At 36.3% G+C, this 24,000-nt stretch overlaps 1 protein-coding gene across 1 annotated transcript in view; it reads right to left on the bottom strand.

Annotated features, from left to right (window-relative positions):
- Positions 1-2,576: 2,576 nt before the first annotated feature.
- Positions 2,577-24,000, bottom strand: part of KIRREL3 (kirre like nephrin family adhesion molecule 3) — a 1,250,147-nt gene continuing 1,228,723 nt past the window's right edge. The window contains exon 17 of the mRNA XM_053691559.1: positions 2,577-4,802. Coding sequence (XP_053547534.1) covers positions 4,359-4,802 — 444 coding nt within the window. The 3' untranslated portion in view covers positions 2,577-4,358. The remainder of the gene's footprint in view (positions 4,803-24,000) is intronic.

The raw sequence follows: 24,000 nt of genomic DNA, 5'->3' as shown, positions 1-24,000 counted from the left end.
GTACTGTGTAATGTATATTTATTAGATGGTGTTATTATGTGTGTAACTGTACTGTGTAATGTATAATTATTAGATAGTGTTATTATGTGTGTAACTGTACTGTGTAATGTATATTTATTAGATAGTGTTATTATGTGTGTAACTGTACTGTGTAATATATATATATTAGATAGTGTTATTATGAATATAACTGTACTGTGTAATGTATATTTATTAGATAGTGTTATTATGAGTGTAACTGTACTGTGTAATGTATATTTATTAGATGATGTTATTATGAGTGTAACTGTACTGTGTAATGTATATTTATTAGATAGTGTTATTATGTGTGTAACTGTACTGTGTAATGTATATTTATTAGTGTTATTATGTGTGTAACTGTACTGTGTAATGTATATTTATTAGTGTTTTTATGTGTGTAACTGTACTGTGTAATGTATATTTATTAGATGATGTTATTATGAGTGTAACTGTACTGTGTAATGTATATTTATTAGATGATATTATTATGTGTGTAACTGTACTGTGTAATGTATATTTATTAGATGGTATTATTATGAGTGTAACTGTACTGTGTAATGTATATTTATTAAATGGTATTATTATGTGTGTAACTGTACTGTGTAATGTATATTTATTTGATGGTATTATTATGAGTGTAACTGTACTGTGTAATGTATATTTATTAGATGGCATTATTATGTGTGTAACTGTACTGTGTAATGTATATTTATTAGATGGTATTATTATGAGTGTAACTGTACTGTGTAATGTATTGTTATTAGATGATGTTATTATGAGTGTCACTGTACTGTGTAATGTATATTTATTAGATGGTGTTATTATGTTTGTAACTGTACTGTGTAATGTATAATTATTAGATAGTGTTATTATGTGTGTAACTGTACTGTGCAATGTATATTTATTAGATAGTGTTATTATGTGTGTAACTGTACTGTGTAATGTATATATATTAGATAGTGTTATTATGAATATAACTGTACTGTGTAATGTATGTTTATTAGATAGTGTTATTATGAGTGTAACTGTACTGTGTAATGTATATTTATTAGATGGTGTTATTATGAGTGTAACTGTACTGTGTAATGTATATTTATTAGATAGTGTTATTATGTGTGTAACTGTACTGTGTAATGTATATTTATTAGATGGTGTTATTATGTGTGTAACTGTACTGTGTAATGTATATTTATTAGATAGTGTTATTATGTGTGTAACTGTACTGTGTAATGTATATTTATTAGATAGTGTTATTATCAGTGTAACTGTACTGTGTAATGTATATTTATTAGATAGTGTTATTATGTGTGTAACAGTACTATGTAATGTATATTTATTAGTATTATTATGAGTGTAACTGTACTTTGTTATGAATTTTTTATGTGTTTTGTGACACTTTTTTGCTTTGCTAAACAGTTTACCAGCGCTCTGAGGTAACGCTATCCCTACAAGAATAAACTTCAATTGAGCTCAAGTGATCGTGTTTACTTTCAACTTGTAATACGAGTGAAAAAGAAGACGTGTGCAAGCACCCGCGATAAACCATTTAAAGCATGTTTTTGGTATATTGCACATTTCACTTTATTTGGACTGAACGTCCCTGTGTAATATTTTAGAAGACTGATACTATGCCAGAGACTTGTTTTTATTCATTTCTAGATATGTGCCTAGCTTTGGTTTATAAACACTGGTGTAAATGTTAGACACAAAAGACTTATTTTCCTATTGTTTCTTCCTCTGATTATTCTATGCTTTCATGTTTTCATTAAAAGGAGAGAAGACTCTCAAATTAAAAAATTATGAACAGCTTGTTTTATATTTCAAGATCAATAGAGTCTAATATTTTTGTTGTTGAGTGTGGAATTGCTTTCTCTTAATGCTTAACAGCTAAAGAATGTATCAAAGTCTGAAGCACTCCATACTTTTCAACCTTAAAATATTAGTAATAATTATAATCATAATAATAATAAAATAAGAGGAGTAACACTCAAATTAGAAGTTGGATGGGCAGAAGTCTAATTTGAAGAAATCCCAAAAGAATATTCATTAGGGGAACAAAATACATTGGCCTCTATTTAACAAAGTCAGGCGGACCTGATCCGATGGTGCGGATCAGGTCCGCCAGACCTCGCTGAATACGGCGAGCAATACGCTCTCCATATTCAGCATTGCACCAGCAGCTCACAAGAGCTGCTGGTGCAACGCTGCCCCCTGCAGACTCGCGGCCAATCGGCCGCCAGCAGGGAGGTGTCAATCAACCCGATCGTACTCGATCGGGTTGAATTCCGGCGATGTCTGTCCGCCTGCTCAGAGCAGGCGGACAGGTTATGGAGCAGCGGTCTTTATGACCGCTGCTTCATAACTGCTGTTTCTGGCGAGTCTACAGGCTCGCCAGAAACACGGGGCATCAAGCTCCATTCGGAGCTTGATAGGCCCCAATATCTAGTCTTAAAAAAGCTATTGTGAATCTACGCATATCTTCAGAACCCTCTATTGCAGTATAACCTCCCTTTTGCCCCATAGACATGGAGGAAACATAAACCAGGCACAGATAGTTGACATAAGAGGTTTTATATTTTAATCCTTCATTTGTGCTGTAATAGGGATTCTGTCATCGGCAACAGGAACAAACTGCCCAAAAGCTGCTTTGCGTTTACCCTCTGATTGTCATTTTTAGAGCATACCATATCATCAATATCTGCTTATTTTGGATTATAATGCTTAGGTCATTACCACTGCAATATCATTTTAATCTTTATTTGTAAAACCAGTGTTAACACAATGTACAGCTCTTATTGGCCTTTATACTTGTGACCATTTTCTATCTTGTTTAGTTTTTACCAACTGACTAGAACATTTCCCTTATGTTTTATGCATTTTTTTTTACCTTCAACATAGGTCTTCTCATTTTACATACAAATACAGAACAATTGGAAGATCGTAAATGGCAATCTTAGTTACATTGTATATCCATTTATTACGGATGATGCCATTTTTAAAGTATTCTCAACTTCTGGCCATTTTTTCCCTCTACAAAGTACGCTCAACTTGGGGACATTTTTCCCCAACAATTTTCAAGTGCAGTCTTAATAGAAGTTTGATATGAAAACAGTAGAAACAGCGACAAAAGAGACATTATTTTCTCCAAACCAACAGGTACAGTCCAGACTGAACTCAATGAGACATAAAAAGTAATTATATATAAATATATGTATTTAAATATGTATGAATATAGGTGTGTACAGTTGACAGTTCAAACAATACATTGGGATGGGTTGGGTGTACAAGTGGCTCAGATAGGCAAGGATATAGAATGGTAAAGGCAACAAAAAATATGATTGCCCCACAAAAAGAAACAGACCATGGGGACAGTCTCCATAGTCTCAGGAAATAGAAGTCTATTTTTATTAGGTTCAAAGGGGACAGTGACACAGATGTGGAGACATTAACTATTTTCTGATCTGAGAGATGGGCTTAGTCATTGTATACTCTATTGCATACACACAGTAGCCACTTCACCATTTTAATGCTGGGAAAGAAATTAATGATCATGGGGGCATATCAAAAAAATATTTCTCATATGCTCCTTATAACAGACTAAACCCTAATATGAATCTTCTTAATGGTTCTCATTGTATTGGTGCTTGTTTATCCCCAACATCAGGCATAAGTCATTACTCTGACTTGGATTACCCATATACATATTCTGGGAGATACTTTGGAAAATAATATATCTAGGAAATACAATATGATTTGGCCTTCATAGGCCAGTTGCTGCTAAGTCCACTTTCTTGAAGATCATCATGTCATATGGACAGGAACACCTGAGGTCTAAAGTTTTCCTTTTACAGAGTTCCTGTCCTACCCAATATTATAATACCGCTCAGTAAAGTATTACTACAAGTGTCTTTTTAAAGGCTGTTAAACTACATTAACATTGTGCTTGCTAATGGCTAGATTCCTAGTTGAAAGAAGTAAAGTTCGGCCAGGCTCCAGACAGAATTGGGAGCTTAACTTTTTTATTATTATTATTTTACATTTTTGAGGGATAGCTTATAAAATGCTTTTCTTCCCACCCACCTAGATGATAGATCCATGGCTTGTTGTACTCCGTTGAAGAAAGTGCTTTTTACATCAGGGAGATCCTCTCCTTTTCATATAAATATAAAACTAAATAAATATCTAAGCCAGAAAGGCCCATTCCATTACTTCAGGCTTCAAGGTGTCCAAAATTGTTTTTGTTTTTTCAAATCCTTACAAAGCCACCAAACCCTTGTATGTCTCCCCTCACCCATTGATCACACATATTCTTCTCATAAATAACCAAACAGGGCCTTTCACACATGTGTCTGCATTCGCCTCTGAAGAGGTCTGGTTGGATCAGAGTTCTGAGAAGATGACTGAGAATAATGAGAAGATGACGCTGAAGCCTTGCTTGACTTATCAAATTGAACATAGCCATCTTGTTTTCCACTGCTGCTAACACTGCTGTCACACTGAGTGTCCAGGAAAGAGCTGCTGTCACTCATAGAACCTCTCTGGAATTCACGCTCGCAAAGCTCAATGGAGCTGCTCCCCATACCCAAAACAAAGCGCTGGCTGTAGTCGTATAGACGGTTCTGGCCACTCAGTGTGGTGTAAATGTTGGTAAAAGACATTCCAGTAGGCACCCGCTGTTTATTAGCAGGCCTAAGTTCTGGTTGGCAACTTGAGAGAGAGATGGTTGGCGTTGACTGGTGATCCTTAAATGTGTTCACACTGTAGTAACCATTTGTGGGATCCTAAAAAAACACAGATAAACATCTTCATTCGGATAATGTTAAACCAAACACATTATTGTTATAATTACCACAAATGCACATTTCCAGGAAAGGCAGTCACCAGATTTAGAGAAGGGTAAATATTTTTTGACAATGAATTGGCAAGGGAACGTTCTTCTTGACATGGTTCACTAATTGAAATGTTTTATAGAAATGTTAACATTTGAATATCTAATAAAACATCCAAATATAAATTTAAAATACTACATTTCAATAATGATTCCAATTGAATTACACTGACAACCAACATTCAAAAGTAAATACCATATTTCATGAAGGGAATGTTCATTAATTTTCAAAAATGAATGTTGAAAGTTCAGTAAACATCCAGAATGTATATAGAACATATGTCACTAACGTCTTTAATTTTTCACAAATACAGTACAACATTAACAAATACCCCCCCCTCCCCCCAAAAAAACCCAACTAAACAACCAGTTACTAATTTTAGAATCATGGCTAGTAAAACTGATGAAGAAACCATATAAAATGCATTGTCTGTTATGGAAAAAAGTATTTTGACTAAGTTATAGGGGAAGATTTGGTAATGTTACCATAATGGCAACTTATTCTTGTGTTCAAATATTCATTTTTGTACTTTTATGGATGGTATTTTTTCTTAAAAGAAAAGGTGGTAACCCTAGTCCTCTGAAATATCTGTGATATTGTTATTGACTTTGCATTGCTACCATCTAATTATTGCTAGAATACACAAAGAAAAATATTTAAATATATCTCCAACAAAAGTGCTAGAAGAAGTTGAGACATCTATAAACACACAAACACAATGAGAGAAAAATGGATAATACAAAAGGATTTTGAAGCACATGTAGGCGAGACAAGTCCCGAGAGAGTGAGTCTCTTGGAGTTGCTATGGAAACCACTTTCATTAAATATGACACTAAATCATTTTTGGAGGAGGAAAGATTAATTATCCTTTAAATACATTCCTTCATCTGTATGTAAATAAATATGACTTAAAAGGCTAATAAGCGTTTGAAATAGTTTCTATGTGAGAAATGAGGAGGGGGGGGGCAGCTGTGCTATTTGATTCTCTAGACAATGCAATTTGGAAAGAGGGAGCAATTGTAAGCTTAAGAGTTCAAAGAACCTTTTTATTCAAAATATGTTCTGTATTGGCAGCAGAGAGGCCTTAAAAACAAAAAATTAGAAACAAGCAAAAGAGATAGCAAAGAAAATAAATAAAAAACATACAATACAGCTTTACACCATAGCCCAGATGATAATTAATGACTTCATCTCTAAAGAAGGACAGAAATATGTATTATTGCTAGAGAGCTAATGTAGTGCAAGTCCTGTGTCTTAAGTTTATGTTAAACTGAGAATGTTACTAAAAAACTGCCTGGCTTTATTTTGAAGTTTACCAGGCAAGAGTCTTGAACCTGGTTCTGTAATTTGTGTTATATTAAAGGGACATGAAACCCAAAATAGTTAATTAATAATTCAGATAGAAAATACAATTTTTTTTATTTACTTCTGTTAATTTACTTCTGTTATCCAATTTGTTTCATTATCATGTTATTCTTTGTTGAAGCAATATCTAGATAGGCAGCGTGCACATATCTAAAGCACTACATAAAAGGAAATAGTGCTGCCATCTAGTGCTCTTGGTAATGTATAAAATTATTATAAAACTGCTGCCATTTAGTGCTCCTGCTAATGTATAACATTATTATAAAACTGCTGCCATCTAGTGCTCTTGCTAATGTATAATATTGTTATAAAACTGCTGCCATCTAGTGCTCTTGCTAATGTATAACATTGTTATAAAACAGCTGCCATCTAGTGCTCCTGCTAATGTATAACATTGTTATAAAACTGCTGCCATCTAGTGCTCTTGCTAATGTGTAACATTATTATAAAACTGCTGCCATCTAATGCTCCTGCTAATGTATAACATTATTATAAAACTGCTGCCATCTAGTGCTCTTGCTAATGTATAATATTGTTATAAAACTGCTGCCATCTAGTGCTCTTGCTAATGTATAACATTATTATAAAACTGCTGCCATCTAGTGCTCCTGCTAATGTATAACATTATTATAAAACTGCTGCCATCTAGTGCTCTTGGTAATGTATGACATTATTATAAAACTGCTGCCATCTAGTGCTCTTGCTAATGTATAACATTGTTATAAAACTGCTGCAATCTAGTGCTCTTGCTAATGTATAACATTCTTATAAAACTGCAGCCATCTAGTGCTCTTGCTAATATATAACATTATTATAAAACTGCTGCCATCTAGTGCTCTTGCTAATGTATAACATTATTATAAAACTGCTGCCATCTAATGCTCCTGCTAATGTATAACATTATTATAAAACTGCTGCCATCTAGTGTTCTTGCTAATGTATAACATTGTTATAACACTGCTGCCATCTAGTGTTCTTGCTAATGTATAATACTGTTATAAAACTGCTGCCATCTAGTGCTCATGCTAATGTATAATATTATTATAAAACTGCTGTCATCTAGTGCTCTTGCTAATGTATAACATTGTTATAAAACTGCTGCCCTCTAGTGCTCTTGCTAATGTATAACATTGTTATAAAACTGCTGCCATCTAGTGCTCTTGCTAATGTATAACATTGTTATAAAACTGCTGCCATATAGTGCTCATGCTAATGTATAACATTATTATAAAACTGCTGCCATCTAGTGCTCTTGCTAATGTATAACATTATTATAAAACCGCTGCCATCTAGTGCTCTTGCTAATGTATAACATTATTATAAAACCGCTGCCATCTAGTGCTCTTGCTAATGTATAACATTGTTATAAAACTGCTGCCATCTAGTGCTCTTGCTAATGTATAACATTGTTATAAAACTGCTGCCATATAGTGCTCATGCTAATGTATAACATTATTATAAAACTGCTGCCATCTAGTGCTCTTGCTAATGTATAACATTATTATAAAACCGCTGCCATCTAGTGCTCTTGCTAATGTATAACATTATTATAAAACCACTGCCATCTAGTGCTCTTGCTAATGTATAAAATTGTTATAAAACTGCTGCCATCTAGTGCTCTTGCTAATGTATAACATTGTTATAAAACTGCTGCCATCTAGTGCTCATGCTAATGTATAACATTGTTATAAAACTGCTGCCATATAGTGCTCATGCTAATGTATAACATTATTATAAAACTGCTGCCATCTAGTGCTCTTGCTAATGTATAACATTATTATAAAACCGCTGCCATCTAGTGCTCTTGCTAATGTATACCATTATTATAAAACCGCTGCCATCTAGTGCTCTTGCTAATGTATAATATTATTATAAAACTGCTGTCATCTAGTGCTCTTGCTAATGTATAACATTGTTATAAAACTGCTGCCCTCTAGTGCTCTTGCTAATGTATAACATTGTTATAAAACTGCTGCCATCTAGTGCTCTTGCTAATGTATAACATTGTTATAAAACTGCTGCCATCTAGTGCTCTTGCTAATGTATAACATTGTTATCAAACTGCTGCCATCTAGTGCTCTTGCTAATGTATAATATTATTATAAAACTGCTGCCATCTAGTGCTCTTGCTAATGTATAACATTGTTGCAAAACTACTGCCTTTATAGTGCTGCACACAAGCGTGTGCACACTCCTGAACTTACCTTCCTGCTTTTAAACAAAGGATAACAAGAAAACAAATAATATTTGATAATAAAAATACATTGGAATGTTGTTTAAAAGCTTTATCTGAATCATGAAAGAAAAATTTGGGGTTTACATCCCTTTAATATTTGATCAATATCTATGTAGCGATCTAATTTTAAAGGGACAGGACAAAATTAAACTACTTTGACAGTAAATTAAAAATTATGATTCTGACATAAAGTAATTTAATAATAAAAAACATCTACTATATAATTTGCTTAATTCTCATAGTTTCCTTTGTTGAAGAGTAAATTATAGGTAGGCACAGGATCTAACAATTTATAACATTGCTACAAAAATTGTTACAATCAGCTGCTAAAGACACTTGCACTCGTCTGAGCTTTTTTTTTTTTTTTAAATTGCACGCTCTATTTAAAACATGAAAAATTAATTTTAAGTTTGTTTTTTCCTAGACTATTCCTCCTTGAAATTTTGTTATTGAATCAATTTTTTTTTTATATATTTTATCACAACAAAAAAGAAATTAGATTTGGTTGTAGAATTTATCATTTTCACTTTTTCTTATCTCATACAAATGTACCATACAAACTGTTTAATTTCAAAGTAAGGTTCATGACATTCTTTTTCCCATTATTCAGTAAAAAGTAACAAGATTGAATCTTCCTTTTTCATAGGCACAAATGTGTTCTGTGAAAGAGCAGTAATTAAATATGTTAAATACAATTTTGTCTGACAAAGAGTTACACTAAAAGTTTTAAAACTAGCAGGTACTGTATGTTGTGCATAACTGATACTGAAATCTACCACAAGCAGCTCTATTGGTTTACAGAGACAATCCTCTACAGACCTGAAAGATTAACCAAGTCAAGTAACACAGAACTTTTAGCTGTTTCACATGCGAATGGTATTGGTTTGGTATCACTGCTTTACTGCCCATTTTCTGTTTTTTTTTAAAAACATTTTGTATTGAGGTTTTTATAAATTAACAAAGGAAATAAGAATACAAGGTATTGACATGTCAAGGCAGTTGTGTGCGCATACAATAGGCTAACGCCTTGTTTCAACAATTACTGTGTGATAGTCAGAACTTGTAAGTCAAGTATATTCATTACAGTATATCAAGTAAAAGCAGGCAAGGCATTATCAGTAGGGAGATAATATAAATATATATACACGCTGACCGCAGTCCACTCTTTCAAATACTTGGGTATGTTATTAGACCTCAATCTATCTTTTGGCCTCCACATAGAAAAACTTGCATCTAAACTCTATTAAAAACTAGGTGCCCTGTACAGAAACAAATCCTATGGAGATATAGTATATGCACCTGCACTGCAAACTCACCTTAATAAACATAATACATTGTATAACTCGTTCTGACGCGTTGTGCTACAATGTAACTACAGGACCCACCATTGTGACATGCTAAAAGAAATAAACTGGCTGTCGCTGGAATCCAGACGCACCCTGCATATTTCCTGCCTTGTGTTTAAAAGCTTTTCTGGGAAGCTCCCACCCTACCTGAGCAGAATGCTCTCCCCAGCTATTCCCACCTCCTATAACCTCCGATCCAGTACCAGCACATTATTTAGTTTGCCTCAATACAAAAAGAAAGCCGCTCAATCCTCCTTTTCCTACAGAGCACCACAATTATGGACCGACCTCCCTCACACTTTAAAATCTTCCCTAAGCCTAAAATCCTTTAAGAGATCCCTCTCTACATATCTCAAAACAGAATGCACCTGCCATGGTCGATTATATATTTCCTACCTGTTCTATGTTAAATTTTGTATATATTCTGTATTATTATTGTTTTTGTATTTTATTGTACCCTATTGTATCAATGCAATGTTTTGTGTACCCAGGACATACTTGAAAACGAGATAAATCTCAATGTATCCTTCCTGGTAAATTATTTTATTAATAAATAAAAATAAACAAAAAAAACAATGAAACCTCATTTTCCTTTATGAGTGCAGGAGTGGAGTAACTATAGTATAGGCCACTCATGGACCCGGTGGATTAGAAATGAAATGGTGAATGGTAGTTACGCGGAGACCACTCTTAGACCATATGAAAACAGGTAAGGGCAAATCAGCAGACAAGAGCTGCTCTAAGATTGGGAGGAGGGGTGTGTCCAGGAAATGTACTGATAGGTATAGGTATACTCATGAGGATCACCATCAGAGAAGTAACCTATCTGGTATAATACGCAAGATAGGTGTAGGCATGGGCTCGAATTTTATATTTTAAGCTATAAGAGTAAAATTATGGCTTTTGTAAGTATGGGTAAGGGCCTTCATATTTAAATAGATGGGAGGGGAGGTAGTATTGTCTTCAAATATAATACGTAAAGATGCAGTCTAAGTGAAGACCAATGGTGGTGACTATAGGAGGGAAATACTCACTCCAGGAAGTAGTTTGTGTTGCCCATGTTAAAACAGCCAGACACAGATAAAATGTAATAAGATCTTGTAATGTTAAATCATACCTTAGTGTGCCTGGTGATATGTTTTATCTCTACTTCATACTGCTCTTGCCCTGTATATATAAATGACACCAACAAGGTGGTACTGCTCAAGAATGCACACCATCCAAATGTAGTAATGCAAAACTTACCTAAAGGGTTGTAATCTAATGGAGCTGACATTTCAAGTGTGAATGTAATAGAAAATTGTAAAGTTGGTTACTTAATAGTGACTATAGAACAACATTATGCTGGGAGTCATTATTGATCTTGTGGTACTCACAAGTTGCAGACAAAAAGAATGGCGGTTTATGAATATGTATCATACTAAACCCACAATATGAAAGTTGGCAAGTGTATAAGATGTTCTATCTAGGGTTCTTAAGTAGGGTTATTATAGATAGCCACATTAACCACACTCATGCATGAACCAGGCATATCCCTGGTGTAATCTCTGGTAGTCTAAGTACATTTATATAGGAGCCCAAAAGTAGACAGTGTTAAGTGTTCCATAGTTGTTAAGAGAACGAGCTCTGGAATATTGTTTATGTTGCTCAAGTGCTTCAAGACAATAAAACACATATAAAAAGTAATTGAAGCATATAGTGAAAATCTATACCCTAGACCACCCATTTGTAATTTATAGCACTATCAGTGAATCATGACTATTCTTGTAATGCATGTAGATTATAACCAGTTAGTGTAGCTGTACATGAGTTTACACCATCCAAAACCAGCGGTTCAATAAATATGTGGTTACACAATATATAAAATTATGCAATCTAAACTCCTTAAATAATAAAATTGGCGTTAGTTTAAATAGGTGAAATAAACTTACAAGAAAGTCTACAATCTAGCAAGGGAAGTTCTGGGAGTAGGTACCAAGTTGTGCACGATATAACCACTTAACACTGGGAATCATAATTGATCTTGTGGTATGGGAAATCGTGACCAAAAGGGGTGGTTATTTGTGGGTGCAGGGCACACTAAAATCAAAGATTGAAACTCAAGAATTGTATAAATATTTGTTTGCTCAATGTATCAAATTATTCTCTCTAGGTCTCTCAAATAGAATTATTAAAGGTAATGACACTAAACATATTCATGTTTTTAACTGGGTACAAAATTGATATTGTTTCATGAAGGCTAAATAAACTTACACAGGAACTTTAGAGGTAAACAAAGGCAACGTTACTAGCTGATAAGAAAGCAAGTTCTGGAACTAGTTACTCAGTAAGGGAATAACATGAATATAATGAATGCAGATCTGCTGTGCCCATGAGTATAACGGATGGCTGGTGAGAGCAGAATATTCATATGTGTGAGCCCTGGTAAGTCCTTATGCCAGTTATGATAGGGGGAATTTAGAGTTAGGCAGTCTAGGAGACAGGTAAGAAATAAGGATAAGGACCCTGTGCAAACAAACATCAAATGACCCATGGAAGTAGAACATAATAAATCCCCTCTAAATGTATGTAACATATAAACAGAATAGCATAGGACATGAATGAGGTCAAATCTCTGGCTGTTAGCCTTCATCATTAAGTAAAGCTGTCCTCTTTAAACTGTCCTCAGAAGAATATGTGGAGCATTCTAGAGCCGTGTATACTTTAGAACATGGTATCCCATGGAATGTATATAACATTACTAGCCGACCCCAACTCTGCCATTACATCGATAGGGGAGTCTCATAAGGGTGATTTTCCGAGGCCCCATATGGGAATTATGATTAGGTCCACCAACAGTAGATGTGATACCCATTGCCGTGTCTAGAGAATTGAGCCTTTTGTCAAGGCTAAGATCGTAGATTATGTCCAAGGAGCTGGGGTCAAATGTTGGAAGTTGTATCCCAGAGAGGATTCCTAGCATCGTGTCTGGGCTCTCAGGGGTTATCTGGGACTCCCTGAAGTTAGAGGACCATGGAGGATCTGAGTGTCTAGGGTCCAGAGTGTGAATCCTTGTGATTACTGTATAAGATACCTTATGAGGTTTTATGGCCTCGATTCTTGAGGACAGGAAGAGCCGGTACCGATGCGTAATCTCCACCTCACAGGTGTCACCTGGAGCTATGGATGGTGTAGGTGGATCTCTGGAGCTCTCAAAGTCGTGTAGACTCATCTCATCAGCATCTTGACTACAGGACTGAGGTAAGCAGGCAGCGATTCCGTCTAGATAGTGTTCCGTCAGCTGGTTCCCTAGTAGTTGAAGGAGAAGGCCTTTCATACTACTGAAGTGGACGTCAAGTGACTGTTGCACACGGGCCTCCCATTTATCTAGGATGGTCACCGGTTGTAGAGGATCCAGTTTTTCATAGTTCAGACATATCGAGTTGTTGCGTGAGCAGTGAATCTATTGCGCCCTTGAGAAAGACTGTTTCGGCCGGCTCTGTTGTAGTTCTTTTACCCGGCGAGGGGAATATGGGAATGCTCGTCCAGTCTAGGTTTCTGGAGGTAAATCAATGAAAGATTTACATGGCTATGCTCATCCCTATAAAGATATAGCTTTCAGGCTGTGATGATGAAGAATTCTGGCATTATTTAATATATATCCTCTGTGGCTTACGGAGCTACTAAAAATTCAGACCATCATGGCTGCTATCCGGATATGCCCCACCCCCCCATTTTCTGTTTTATTATTATTATAGTTTATTTATAAAGCGCCAAAAAAATCTGCAGTGCTGTCCATTGGTACAAAAGATAAAAGTATAACAATGATTGAATATTTTTAAGAGAAAATACAAAATGTATCAAACAAATAAAGGAGGAATTGAGGGCTCTATTCCTGTGGAAACTTACAATCTATGTCTACCAGTTTCATAAAGTGAAACCGAGGACTACCTAAACTTCGGTTTAAATCAGCAGAACAGTCACCTAAACCACACCTGATCATTTAGCCACACCGACAACCTGACCCATAGACTATATTTGTCTGATACTGTCTTGGACTGACAAAGCTCTGTCCCTAACCTATCAGTATCAGGGTGAAGAAACGAAATGTCGGGTTTGAGAAAATAATTTCTATAAAAAAAATAAAAAAAAATATGGAAGGCTGTTACTTTTTTGCTAAATGTTTTTTCTTTTTGCTCCTCTTTTTTATTTTTCTTCACTGCTGTTATTACATAATTGCTGGTTACCCAATGTTTTCCCTTTTCCTTTTGCTCTTTTAACAATCATTTGCTATTAGTTCCTGAAAATAGCTGTTATATGATGGTGTTTGTGTTCTCTGGACATTCTCCCTTAGGTTAGTGTCTCGTTTCAACACGGTTATACCTCAAATGTTGATATACATTGTTGTTAACATGTGGCACCCTTGTTGTACATTTTTGCACTTATTTACACTCTTAACTGGAATATATGTCCTCACGCTCAATGAAAATATATTATATTATATTCTCTATTTTCTCTCACGTGGCTCTAGATATATGATACTTTGCACTCATTTTAGTCTCTCCCTCTTATGCCTTTATATATATTTAGCTCCTAGATTTATAAACCCCTCATGACTGTTCCTAAGACAGACCCCCTCTCCTTTCTCACCGTTAATACCCAGGGCCTCAACAGTCCACATAAAAGAAATATAGCACTAAGAGACCTTAGGAAAAAAGGTGCAGACATCATTTATATCCAAGAGACCCACTTCCTCAAAGGTCGGGAACCTAAAACTTTCAGTCACAAATTTATCAACGTGTCAACTTTCCTGCCTTCGCCGGCCCAATACGCACGCCTAAGCTTGCCTCACATTGCCGCCGCGGACCTGAAAAATTTCGCCTAAGTTATCAAATAAAGCTATCAAAAAGCCGCGGGGCGATGAGCAGTGGACTGTGAGAGTTATCACTCATCCGATCTCGCTGCTCTTCGGCTTTTTCCCAGCTTTATTGCTAGCCTCTCACTAAGCACTCACACTAACTACACTGTTCTACCCCCTATACCGGCGCCCCCGGAGCCCCCCGCAACTAAATAAAGTTATTAACCCCTAAACCGCCGCTCCTAGACCCTGCCGCAACTTTGATAAATGTATTAACTCCTAAACCGCCGCTCCTAGACCCGGCCGCAACTCTGATAAATGTATTAACCCCTAAACCGCCGCTCCCGGACACCGCTGCCACCTACATTATACCTATTAACCCCTATCCTGCCCCCCTTACACCGTCGCCACCTATAATAAATTTATTAACCCCTATCCTGCCCCCCACTACACCGCCGCCACTGTAATAAATGTATTAACCCCTAAACCTAAGTCTAACACTAACCCTAACACCCCCTAACTTAAATATAAATTAAATAAATCTAAATAATATTTCTATTATGAACTAAATTAATCCTATTTAAAACCTTTAAAATAAGCCCTAATATAGCTACAATATAAATAATTATAATATTGTAGCTATCTTAGGATTTATATTTATTTTACAGGCATCTTTAAATTTATTTTAACTAGGTACAATAGCTATTAAATAGTTATTAACTATTTAATAGCTTACCTAGCTAAAATAAAGAGAAATGTACCTGTAAAATAAAAACTAACCTAAGTTACAATTACACCTAACACTACACTATACTTTAATAAATTATTCCTATTTAAAACTAAATACTTACCTGTATAGAATAGAATAGAATGCAAGCTCAATCTGATTGGCTGATTGGATCAGCCAATTGGATTGAACTTGAATCTGATTGGCTGATTCAATCAGCCAATCAGATTTTTTCTACCTTAATTCCGATTGGCTGATAGAATCCTATCAGCCAATCGGAATTGAAGGGACGCCATCTTGGATGACGTCCCTTAAAGGAGCCTTCATTCGTCGGTAGTCCGTCGATAAAGAAGGATGTTCCGCGTCGGCGGGATGAAGATTCAAGACCCGGCTTGGAAGATGACATCGCCCGGATAGAAGACTTCTTCAGCGCCTCTTGGAAGATGACATCGCCCGGATGGAAGACTTTTTCAGCGACGTTTGGAGGATTCACTTCATCGGATGGAAGATTTCTTCAGCGCCGCTTGGAGGATCACTTCTGCCGGTCCGGGTCTCCTCTTCAGTTCCATCGGTGGCTCGGCTGAGTGAAGACGACTAAAGGTAGGATGATCTTCAGGGGATTAGTGTTAGGTTATTTTAAGGGGGGTTTGGGTTAGATTAGGGGTATGTGGGTGGTGGGTTTTAATATTGGGGGGGTTGTATTTTTCTTTTACAGGCAAAAGAGCTGAATTCTTTGGAGCATGCCCCCACAAAAGGCCCTTTTAAGGGCTGGTAAGGTAAAAGAGCTTTGAACTTTTTTAATTTAGAATAGGGTAGGGCATTTTTTTATTTTGGGGGGGTTTGTTATTTTATTAGGGGGCTTAGATTAGGTGTAAGTAGCTTAAAATTGTTGTAATATTTTTAAAATGTTTGTAACCTATTTTTTTTTATTTTTTGTAACTTAGCTTTTTATTTTTTGTACTTTAGTTAGTTTATGTAATTGTATTTAATTGTAGTTATTTGTAGGTAATTTATTTAATTTATTTAATGATAGTGTAGTGTTAGGTTTAATTGTAACTTAGGTTAGGATTTATTTTACAGGTGATTTTGTATTTCTTTTAGCTAGGTAGTTATTAAATAGTTAATAACTATTTAATAACTATTCTAACTAGCTAAAATAAATACAAAGTTACCTGTAAAATAAATATAAATCCTAAGATAGCTACAATATAATTATAATTTATATTGTAGCTATCTTAGGGTTTATTTTACAGGTAAGTATTTAGTTTTAAATAGGAATAATTTATTTAATGATAGTGTAGTGTTAGGTGTAATTGTAACTTAGGTTAGTTTTTATTTTACAGGTAAATTTCTCTTTATTTTAGCTAGTTAAGCTATTAAATAGTTAATAACTATTTAATAGCTATTGTACCTAGTTAAAATAAATTGAAAGATGCCTGTAAAATAAATATAAATCCTAAGATAGCTACAATATAATTATTATTCATATTGTAGCTATATTAGGGTTTATTTTAAAGGTAAGTATTTAGTTTTAAATAGGATTAATTTAGTTCATAATAGAAATATTATTTAGATTTATTTAATTAATGTTTAAGTTAGGGGGGTGTTAGGGTTAGTGTTAGACAGGTTTAGGGGTTAATACATTTATTACAGTGGCGGCGGTGTAGTGGGGGGCAGGATAGGGGTTAATAAATGTATTATAGGTGGCGACGGTGTAGGGGGGGCAGTTTAGGGGTTAATAAATTTAATATAGGTTGTGGCAGGGTCCGGGAGCGGCGGTTTAGGGGTTAATACATATATTATAGTTACGGTGGGCTCCGGGAGCGGCGGTTTTTGGGGATTAATAAATTTATTATAGTTGCGGTGGGCTCCGGGAGCGGCAGTTTAGGGGTTAATATGTATAGAGTAGCTTGCGGTGGGCTCCGGGAGCGGCGGTTTAGGGGGTAATATGTATAGAGTAGTTTGCGGTGGGCTCCGGGAGCGGCGGTTTAGGGGGTAATAACTTTATTTAGTTGCGGCGGTGTAGGGGGCACAGATTAGTGGTGTTTAGACTCGGGGTACATGTTAGGGTGTTAGGTGCAGACATCTCCCATAGAAATTAATGGGATGTCTGTCAGCAGCGAACTTGTACTTTCGCTATGGTCAGACTCCCATTGATTCCTATGGGATCTGCCACCTCCAGGGTGGTGGATTGAAAACCAGGTACGCTGGACCGTAAAAAGTGCCGAGCGTACCTGCTAGTTTTTTGATAACTAGCAAAAGTAGTCAGATTGTGCCGCAATTGTGTGTGGAACATCTGTAGTGACGTAAGAATCAATCTGTGTCGGACTGAGTCCGGCGGATCGAAGTTTACGTCACAAAATTCTACTTTTGCCGGTCTCTAGCCTTTGATAACTAAGGCGAATCAGCCTCACCACAAAAACGCTGCAGAATTGACGGGGGTTGACGGCTTGATAACTAGGCCTCTATGCGTCCAACACACTTAAAACTAACGGCGTAGGGATACTCTTCAAAAAAAAATACCTTTTCACCTAATTAAAAAGGTTACAGACAGTAAGGGATGCTATATCATTCTAATAGGCAAACTCTACAACTCCATGGTAACCCTCGCTAATGTATATGCCCCCAATTTAAGACAGGACTCTTTTTTCAAACAATAACAAATTTACTATTAGAACTCACCAAAGGCTCCCTCATACTAGGTGGTGATTTCAATCTCACACTCAACCCCTCTTTGGATAACTCAAATAACATTTCCTCAGTTCCTCATAGGATAATATCCACAGTTAAACATTATTTGAAAGATTTAATAGTACATGATATATGGAGGGTACACAATCCAGAAAGTTCAGAATTCACCTTTTATTCCAACCCTCACCGCAAATTCTTCCGCTTAGACTATTTCATGACAGACGTTAACAACCTCTCCAAAGTTGCCCATATAGACATTATCCCGAATTCTTGGTCGGACCATTCCATGGTGCGGTGTTCCTTCATATGGCCACACAGACCCTTCGGTCATTATTCGTGGAAAATAGACGACTCCCTACTATCAGACCCTTTACACTATCAACGCCTAGAGAAAGCCTTGACTGAATATTTTACTCTTAATAAGTCATCAGTAAACGACCCTAGAACACTTTGGGCTCTGATAAATCGGTTATGAGAGGAGAATTAATTAATATTAAAGCTTATCAAGATAGACAGACAAATAGATTACTTAATGACTTCTTAATGACCCTCCCGAAACTAGAGGACCATCTTAGGTTACAACCTGACAGCCCTCAACTAGCACAAAAAGTAGCAGACTGCAAAGCCCAAATTAATCACCTATTGGGTAACATATGTAAAAAGAATGCCCTCAAACTGAAACAAAAATTCTTTGAAGGGGACAACAAAAGCGGCCCGATACTAGCCAGAAAACTAAAAAGGAGATTACATAAGGGCTACATTCTCACATTAAAAGACAAACACGGGAAAGCTCTTAACACATCAGAAACAATTGCTGAGGAATTCAGGACATATTACTTCCATCTATATAACCTAGCAGACTCATCAAAGCAAACCTCACACGCAGTCCAAGCTAACAAAATTGACTTAATAAAGAAATATCTAGCGAATATTGACCTCCCGTTGGTCTCCCAAGACCAACAGCAGTCCCTAAATAAACCGATCTCACAGCAAGAACTCTCAGAAGTAATCAAAAACCTCCCATCTAATAAAGCACCAGGCCCTGACGGCTTCTCAGACCTATATTATAAAAGATTTAAAGATATTCTTTCACCTTATATGTTACCAATGTTTAATGAAATAAATGAAGACACCCCTTTTTCAAACTCTTCCTTAGAGTCCCACATAGTAGTTCTCCCAAAACCGGGTAAGCCCCCAGACCTAGCTCCAAATTTCCGTCCAATCTCATTACTTAATATTGATTTAAAAATTTATGCAAAAATACTGGCCAATAGACTCAATAAAATTCTTCCACATATTATCAATAACGATCAGGTGGGGTTTATCCCTTCTAGAGAGGCCAAGGATAACACGGTTAGAGCAACACAAATTATACATTACGCCGAATCCTAACAAATTCCTCTTGCGGGTGTGTCGGCGGACGTGGAAAAAGCGTTTGACCGCGTCTGCTGGCACTTCCTAAGAGAAATTCTACATAAGTTTAATATGGGGGACTCTTTCATATCAAAAGTCATGGCTCTATACACCTCCCCCTCCGCCAAAATAAGGGTTAATGGAATCACCTCAAACTCCTTCCCAATATCAAATGGTACCAGACAGGGGTGTCCTCTGTCACCACTCCTCTTCGTTTGCATTGTGGAGGCCCTCGCCTCAGCAGTGCGTGCTAATGTGGCCATACAGGGTATAAAAATTCAAAATACTAACCAAAAAATTCTCCTGTATGCGGATGACATCCTTTTTTGCCTAACAGATCCATTGAATTCCATCCCCCCTCTAATATATGAATTAGAAATATTCCTAAAAGTCTCTAACTATTTAATTAACATCTCAAAGTCAGAACTACTACTGATCCAAAGTTATGATCTTCTTCTATCCCAAATTACCAAATTAAGCCCTTTTCGCATCCAACCTGCCTCCCTGACATACCTAGGGATTCATCTTACCCCAAGAACTCAAGACCTGTTCAGCCACAATTATTTACCCCTCCAAAAAACTCTAATAGCAGAGATGTCCTCGTGGAGGTCAAAAAAGATTTCCTGGCTGGGTAGAATCAACTCGATTAAGATGAATGTCCTTCCCAGGATATTATACCTTTTTCAGGCCCTCCCAATCCCCCTACCCACTAAATATATACCAAATCTTCAATACAGGATCTCAGAGTTTATATGGGACAAACGCAAAGCAAGGATAAACAAGCACCTTATGTGCACACCTATAAAACACGGGGGGCTGGGGGTACCAAATTTAAAAAAATATAGGCAAGCCACTTTTCTCCAACGTATAGTGGACTGGTTCACAAACTATGATCACAAAAAGTGGGTGAGACTGGAACATGACATTACACAAACCCGACACCTAGGGGCTCTATGCTGGCAAAACAAGGCATGTTTGCTGCATATACCCCATAACAATTTCATAATCCAGGAAACGTATAGGAGAAATCCGTATCAGAATACTCCCTTAACACCTCTCACAGATAATATAGATTTCCCCCCAGGTCAGGGATGGGAAAAATCAAAATATAACGTACAACACAGGGCGATCCTAATATATCAGTTGGGTAACGAACAAGCTCTCTACCCCGCAGATGGCCTAATTGAAAATGGTCTGCAAATGTTTTCCAATTGTTTTTTCCTCCATCAATGCCACTCTTTTATAGTTAAACACCCGGATAGGAAAAACATACTATGCCCTTTGACCCCCTTTGAATCTCTATGGAAATCTACGGCCCCGATAAAACGTACTCTTTCATTCACATACTCTCTACTACAAACCCCCCCACCAGGATACACCCCTTATTTCATTGATAGATGGGCTGACAAGCAAAATGTTGTCATATCGCAATATGACATGTCCCGCATATTTAATAACATAACCAACGCCTCTTCCTCCAGTAGACTTATTGAGACCAACTTAAAAATCATTCAACGCTGGTATCTTATACCTAGCAGAATACAAAAAATATTCCCTTCAGCTAATGACCAGTGCTGGAGATGTGACGCCACCGTGGGCACTATGGGACACATATGGTGGTCATGCCCTTCCATAAATCCATGCTGGGAGTCAGTAGCAAAGGCTACCTCAAAAATGCTAGATGTGGCCTTACCACTTGATCCACTTCTTTGGTTACTTAACAATATCCCTCACAAGCTCCCAGCCTATAAAAAGAAAATCATACTCATAGCCAGTAACAGTATGAAATCTATTATCGCCCAAAAATGGAAAAGCAGAGAGACCCCCAATTTGACCCTCTGGTATAGCAAATTTCACCAAATGTTAGACCTGGAAGAATACGCTTACATATCACACAAACAAGAGACCCTCTACATTCAATTGAAAACAACATGGGACACCTTCATCCAAGGTAAGTTCTCACAGAGTATCAACACACCCACGTGATGCCCGTATTGATAAACTTAATACCTTCTTGATACTGTAAACAGGTTTGAGGTTTGCCACAGCCTCGATATAAACTATTTTTGTTCATTTATGATTTCTATGTTTTTACTGTTATAACACATGTATATTTTCAGCTTTGTATTGATTGTACAGCTAATTACTAGCTTTGGCTATGCTTTATTGTATAATTTTCCTATGTTGTACTGACATTACTCTTTTGTTTTACAAATAAAGCTGATTTGAAAACTTAAAAAAAAAAAAATATGGAAGGCATCTTAAAATATTTCTTTTAAGATATATCAAATAATGATGTCCCTTTACTACATTAATTAATGTAGACCCCAACTTTTGCCTTTCTTTAATAATCAATTTAATTGAAAAAGTATTTTTATCTCTAAGGGTACATTTTTCTAAAGGCCTCTGGAATTCTCTAAAAAAATCTCGCCAGTACTATAAAGTTATCGGTGAAATTCTCTAAAAGCAGTTATTGCCATGAGAAAAATAGTTTCTCACAACTGGGGGTTCCCTGCATGTAAGTATGTAAAGGGGATGCATACATTACAATAGGGCTCCTAAAAATCATAATTTAAAAATCATATGAAATGAATCAATTATTGAAATACAAATATGCAGTAAAAATTGCATTTTTTTATCTCATTCAAATTTGTAATGAAGTTGTCCTGCAAAAATCGTATTTCTGGAAACAGAAAAAAATCATATTGAAATTAAGCAGAAGAAACCCAATGTAACTAGCACAGTAAAAATTCCAATAAAACAAAACTGTACATGCAAAAAACCTGTGAAATTTGTACTTATAAGTATGAAATTCATAGCGTATATTGTAAAATGAGCTTCCTGCTTCTGCTAGTGGGTGCAGCACAAGGGTGTTCTATGGGGGCAGTTGAATGTTCTCTGCCAGGTCTGGCATATTCGCTAAACATTCTACCCCTGCAGTTCTCCCTATTTTAGCTAAAAAAATGAAAGAGTTTGTCAAAATAAGCAAAACATTTATTACCCTAACTGAAAAACACATGCATACAAAAATAGAGGTGATTGTAAAAACATATATGCTGAAAACACAGTAATCTGATTTGCCTTGGATGCCATATGTAATTTTTCAAGAATCCCCCTTCTCCTTGCTGACTTGGATCTCCCCAGTGAACACCAGTACTTTCTATATGAGGCATCTTTGCCCCGTTTTTAGAGAATTCCCTGCAAGTGTCTGCAAGCTTTTCATGTCCCAGCCGCTGAATTTTAGATAACCGGGCCCTGAATATTTTACCTAGCCCCTTGAATGACACATTTAAATATATGTTAAAGCAAACAAAGTATATAAATACACCGTCTTCTGCTTTGGATAAATTAACCTAATGCAAGTGAATTCTCCATATTTGGATATCAACATACAAGCTGGGTTGACCAGTGGAACATGCTTTTGTTCTCATTTTCAATTTTATATGTGGCCCAAATATATCTGTAAACTGTCACTTTTATTAGAATTATTTTTAGACACGTTTATCATATCTATTCCCTTGTGTTGTTGAAAAAGCCAACAGAGACCTGATGGCCTGATTTATCAGTCTTTACTTAATTGGCTAGCAAACCTTGGGGCCATGCAATTTAAGCACTTATGCAGACATGCTGGACTGGAGCAGGAGCAGATGTTTTTACGCTGAGCCCAGATAGGGTTCTCAGCTGTAGAACAGGTCTGTAACTGTGATAGAGGGTTTGCAACCAGTATGTAGTCAAACAGACCTGTGTAAAGGTTGGTAGCATATCATAACAAACATGATTTATAATAGTTTTACAATGTATGTGCGTTGGAAATTCTCCGAGATGAGATCAGAGTCTAATCTTTACTGACAAAATTACAGTTTGGAAAAAACGTCTTTTGTTTCGCTCTTGGGGGCTGATTTAACAAGAGCCGAATAGTCCCTAATTGCCCTGTTTCCGAGCGAGCCTTCAGGATCGCCAGAAACAGGAGTTAAAAAGAAGGGGTCTTAAGAGCACTGCTCTTTAACTTGTCAACAGCAATAAACTCGATCAGATACTATCGGGATTATTGACACCCCCTGCTAGCGGCCAATTGCCCGCAAATCTGCAGGGGGCGGCCAGTAGCAGCACAAAAAGCTTATGTTTTTAATCGGTTTGGTATTGTCAAGAACACGAGTGAAGTTTACATACTCCTTGTTGACAAAAGAATCAATCATTGTTGGATCCCAAAAGTGTAAATTTGAAACCTTCCTGCATGCAGAAAATCCTTTGCCACCTTTAGGGAAATGGTTTCAACTGCATGAAAGAATCAGCATTTTGTTTGTTGCAATAATTCATTAGTAGGTTTATTAAAGGGACAGTTTGTTTATATTATTTCTGACAAATGGGTAAAATTGTAACATTTGTCTGAAAACAAATGCATGTCTATTAAAAATAGATACAGGTACAAAACACTTTATCCAGACTGCTTTGGATCTTAAAAGGTTTGGATTTCT

Source organism: Bombina bombina, chromosome 8 (assembly GCF_027579735.1).
Source record: "Bombina bombina isolate aBomBom1 chromosome 8, aBomBom1.pri, whole genome shotgun sequence".
In the NCBI taxonomy this organism is placed as follows: Eukaryota; Metazoa; Chordata; class Amphibia; order Anura; family Bombinatoridae; genus Bombina; species Bombina bombina.
This window is presented reverse-complemented; position numbering and strand designations above follow the sequence as displayed.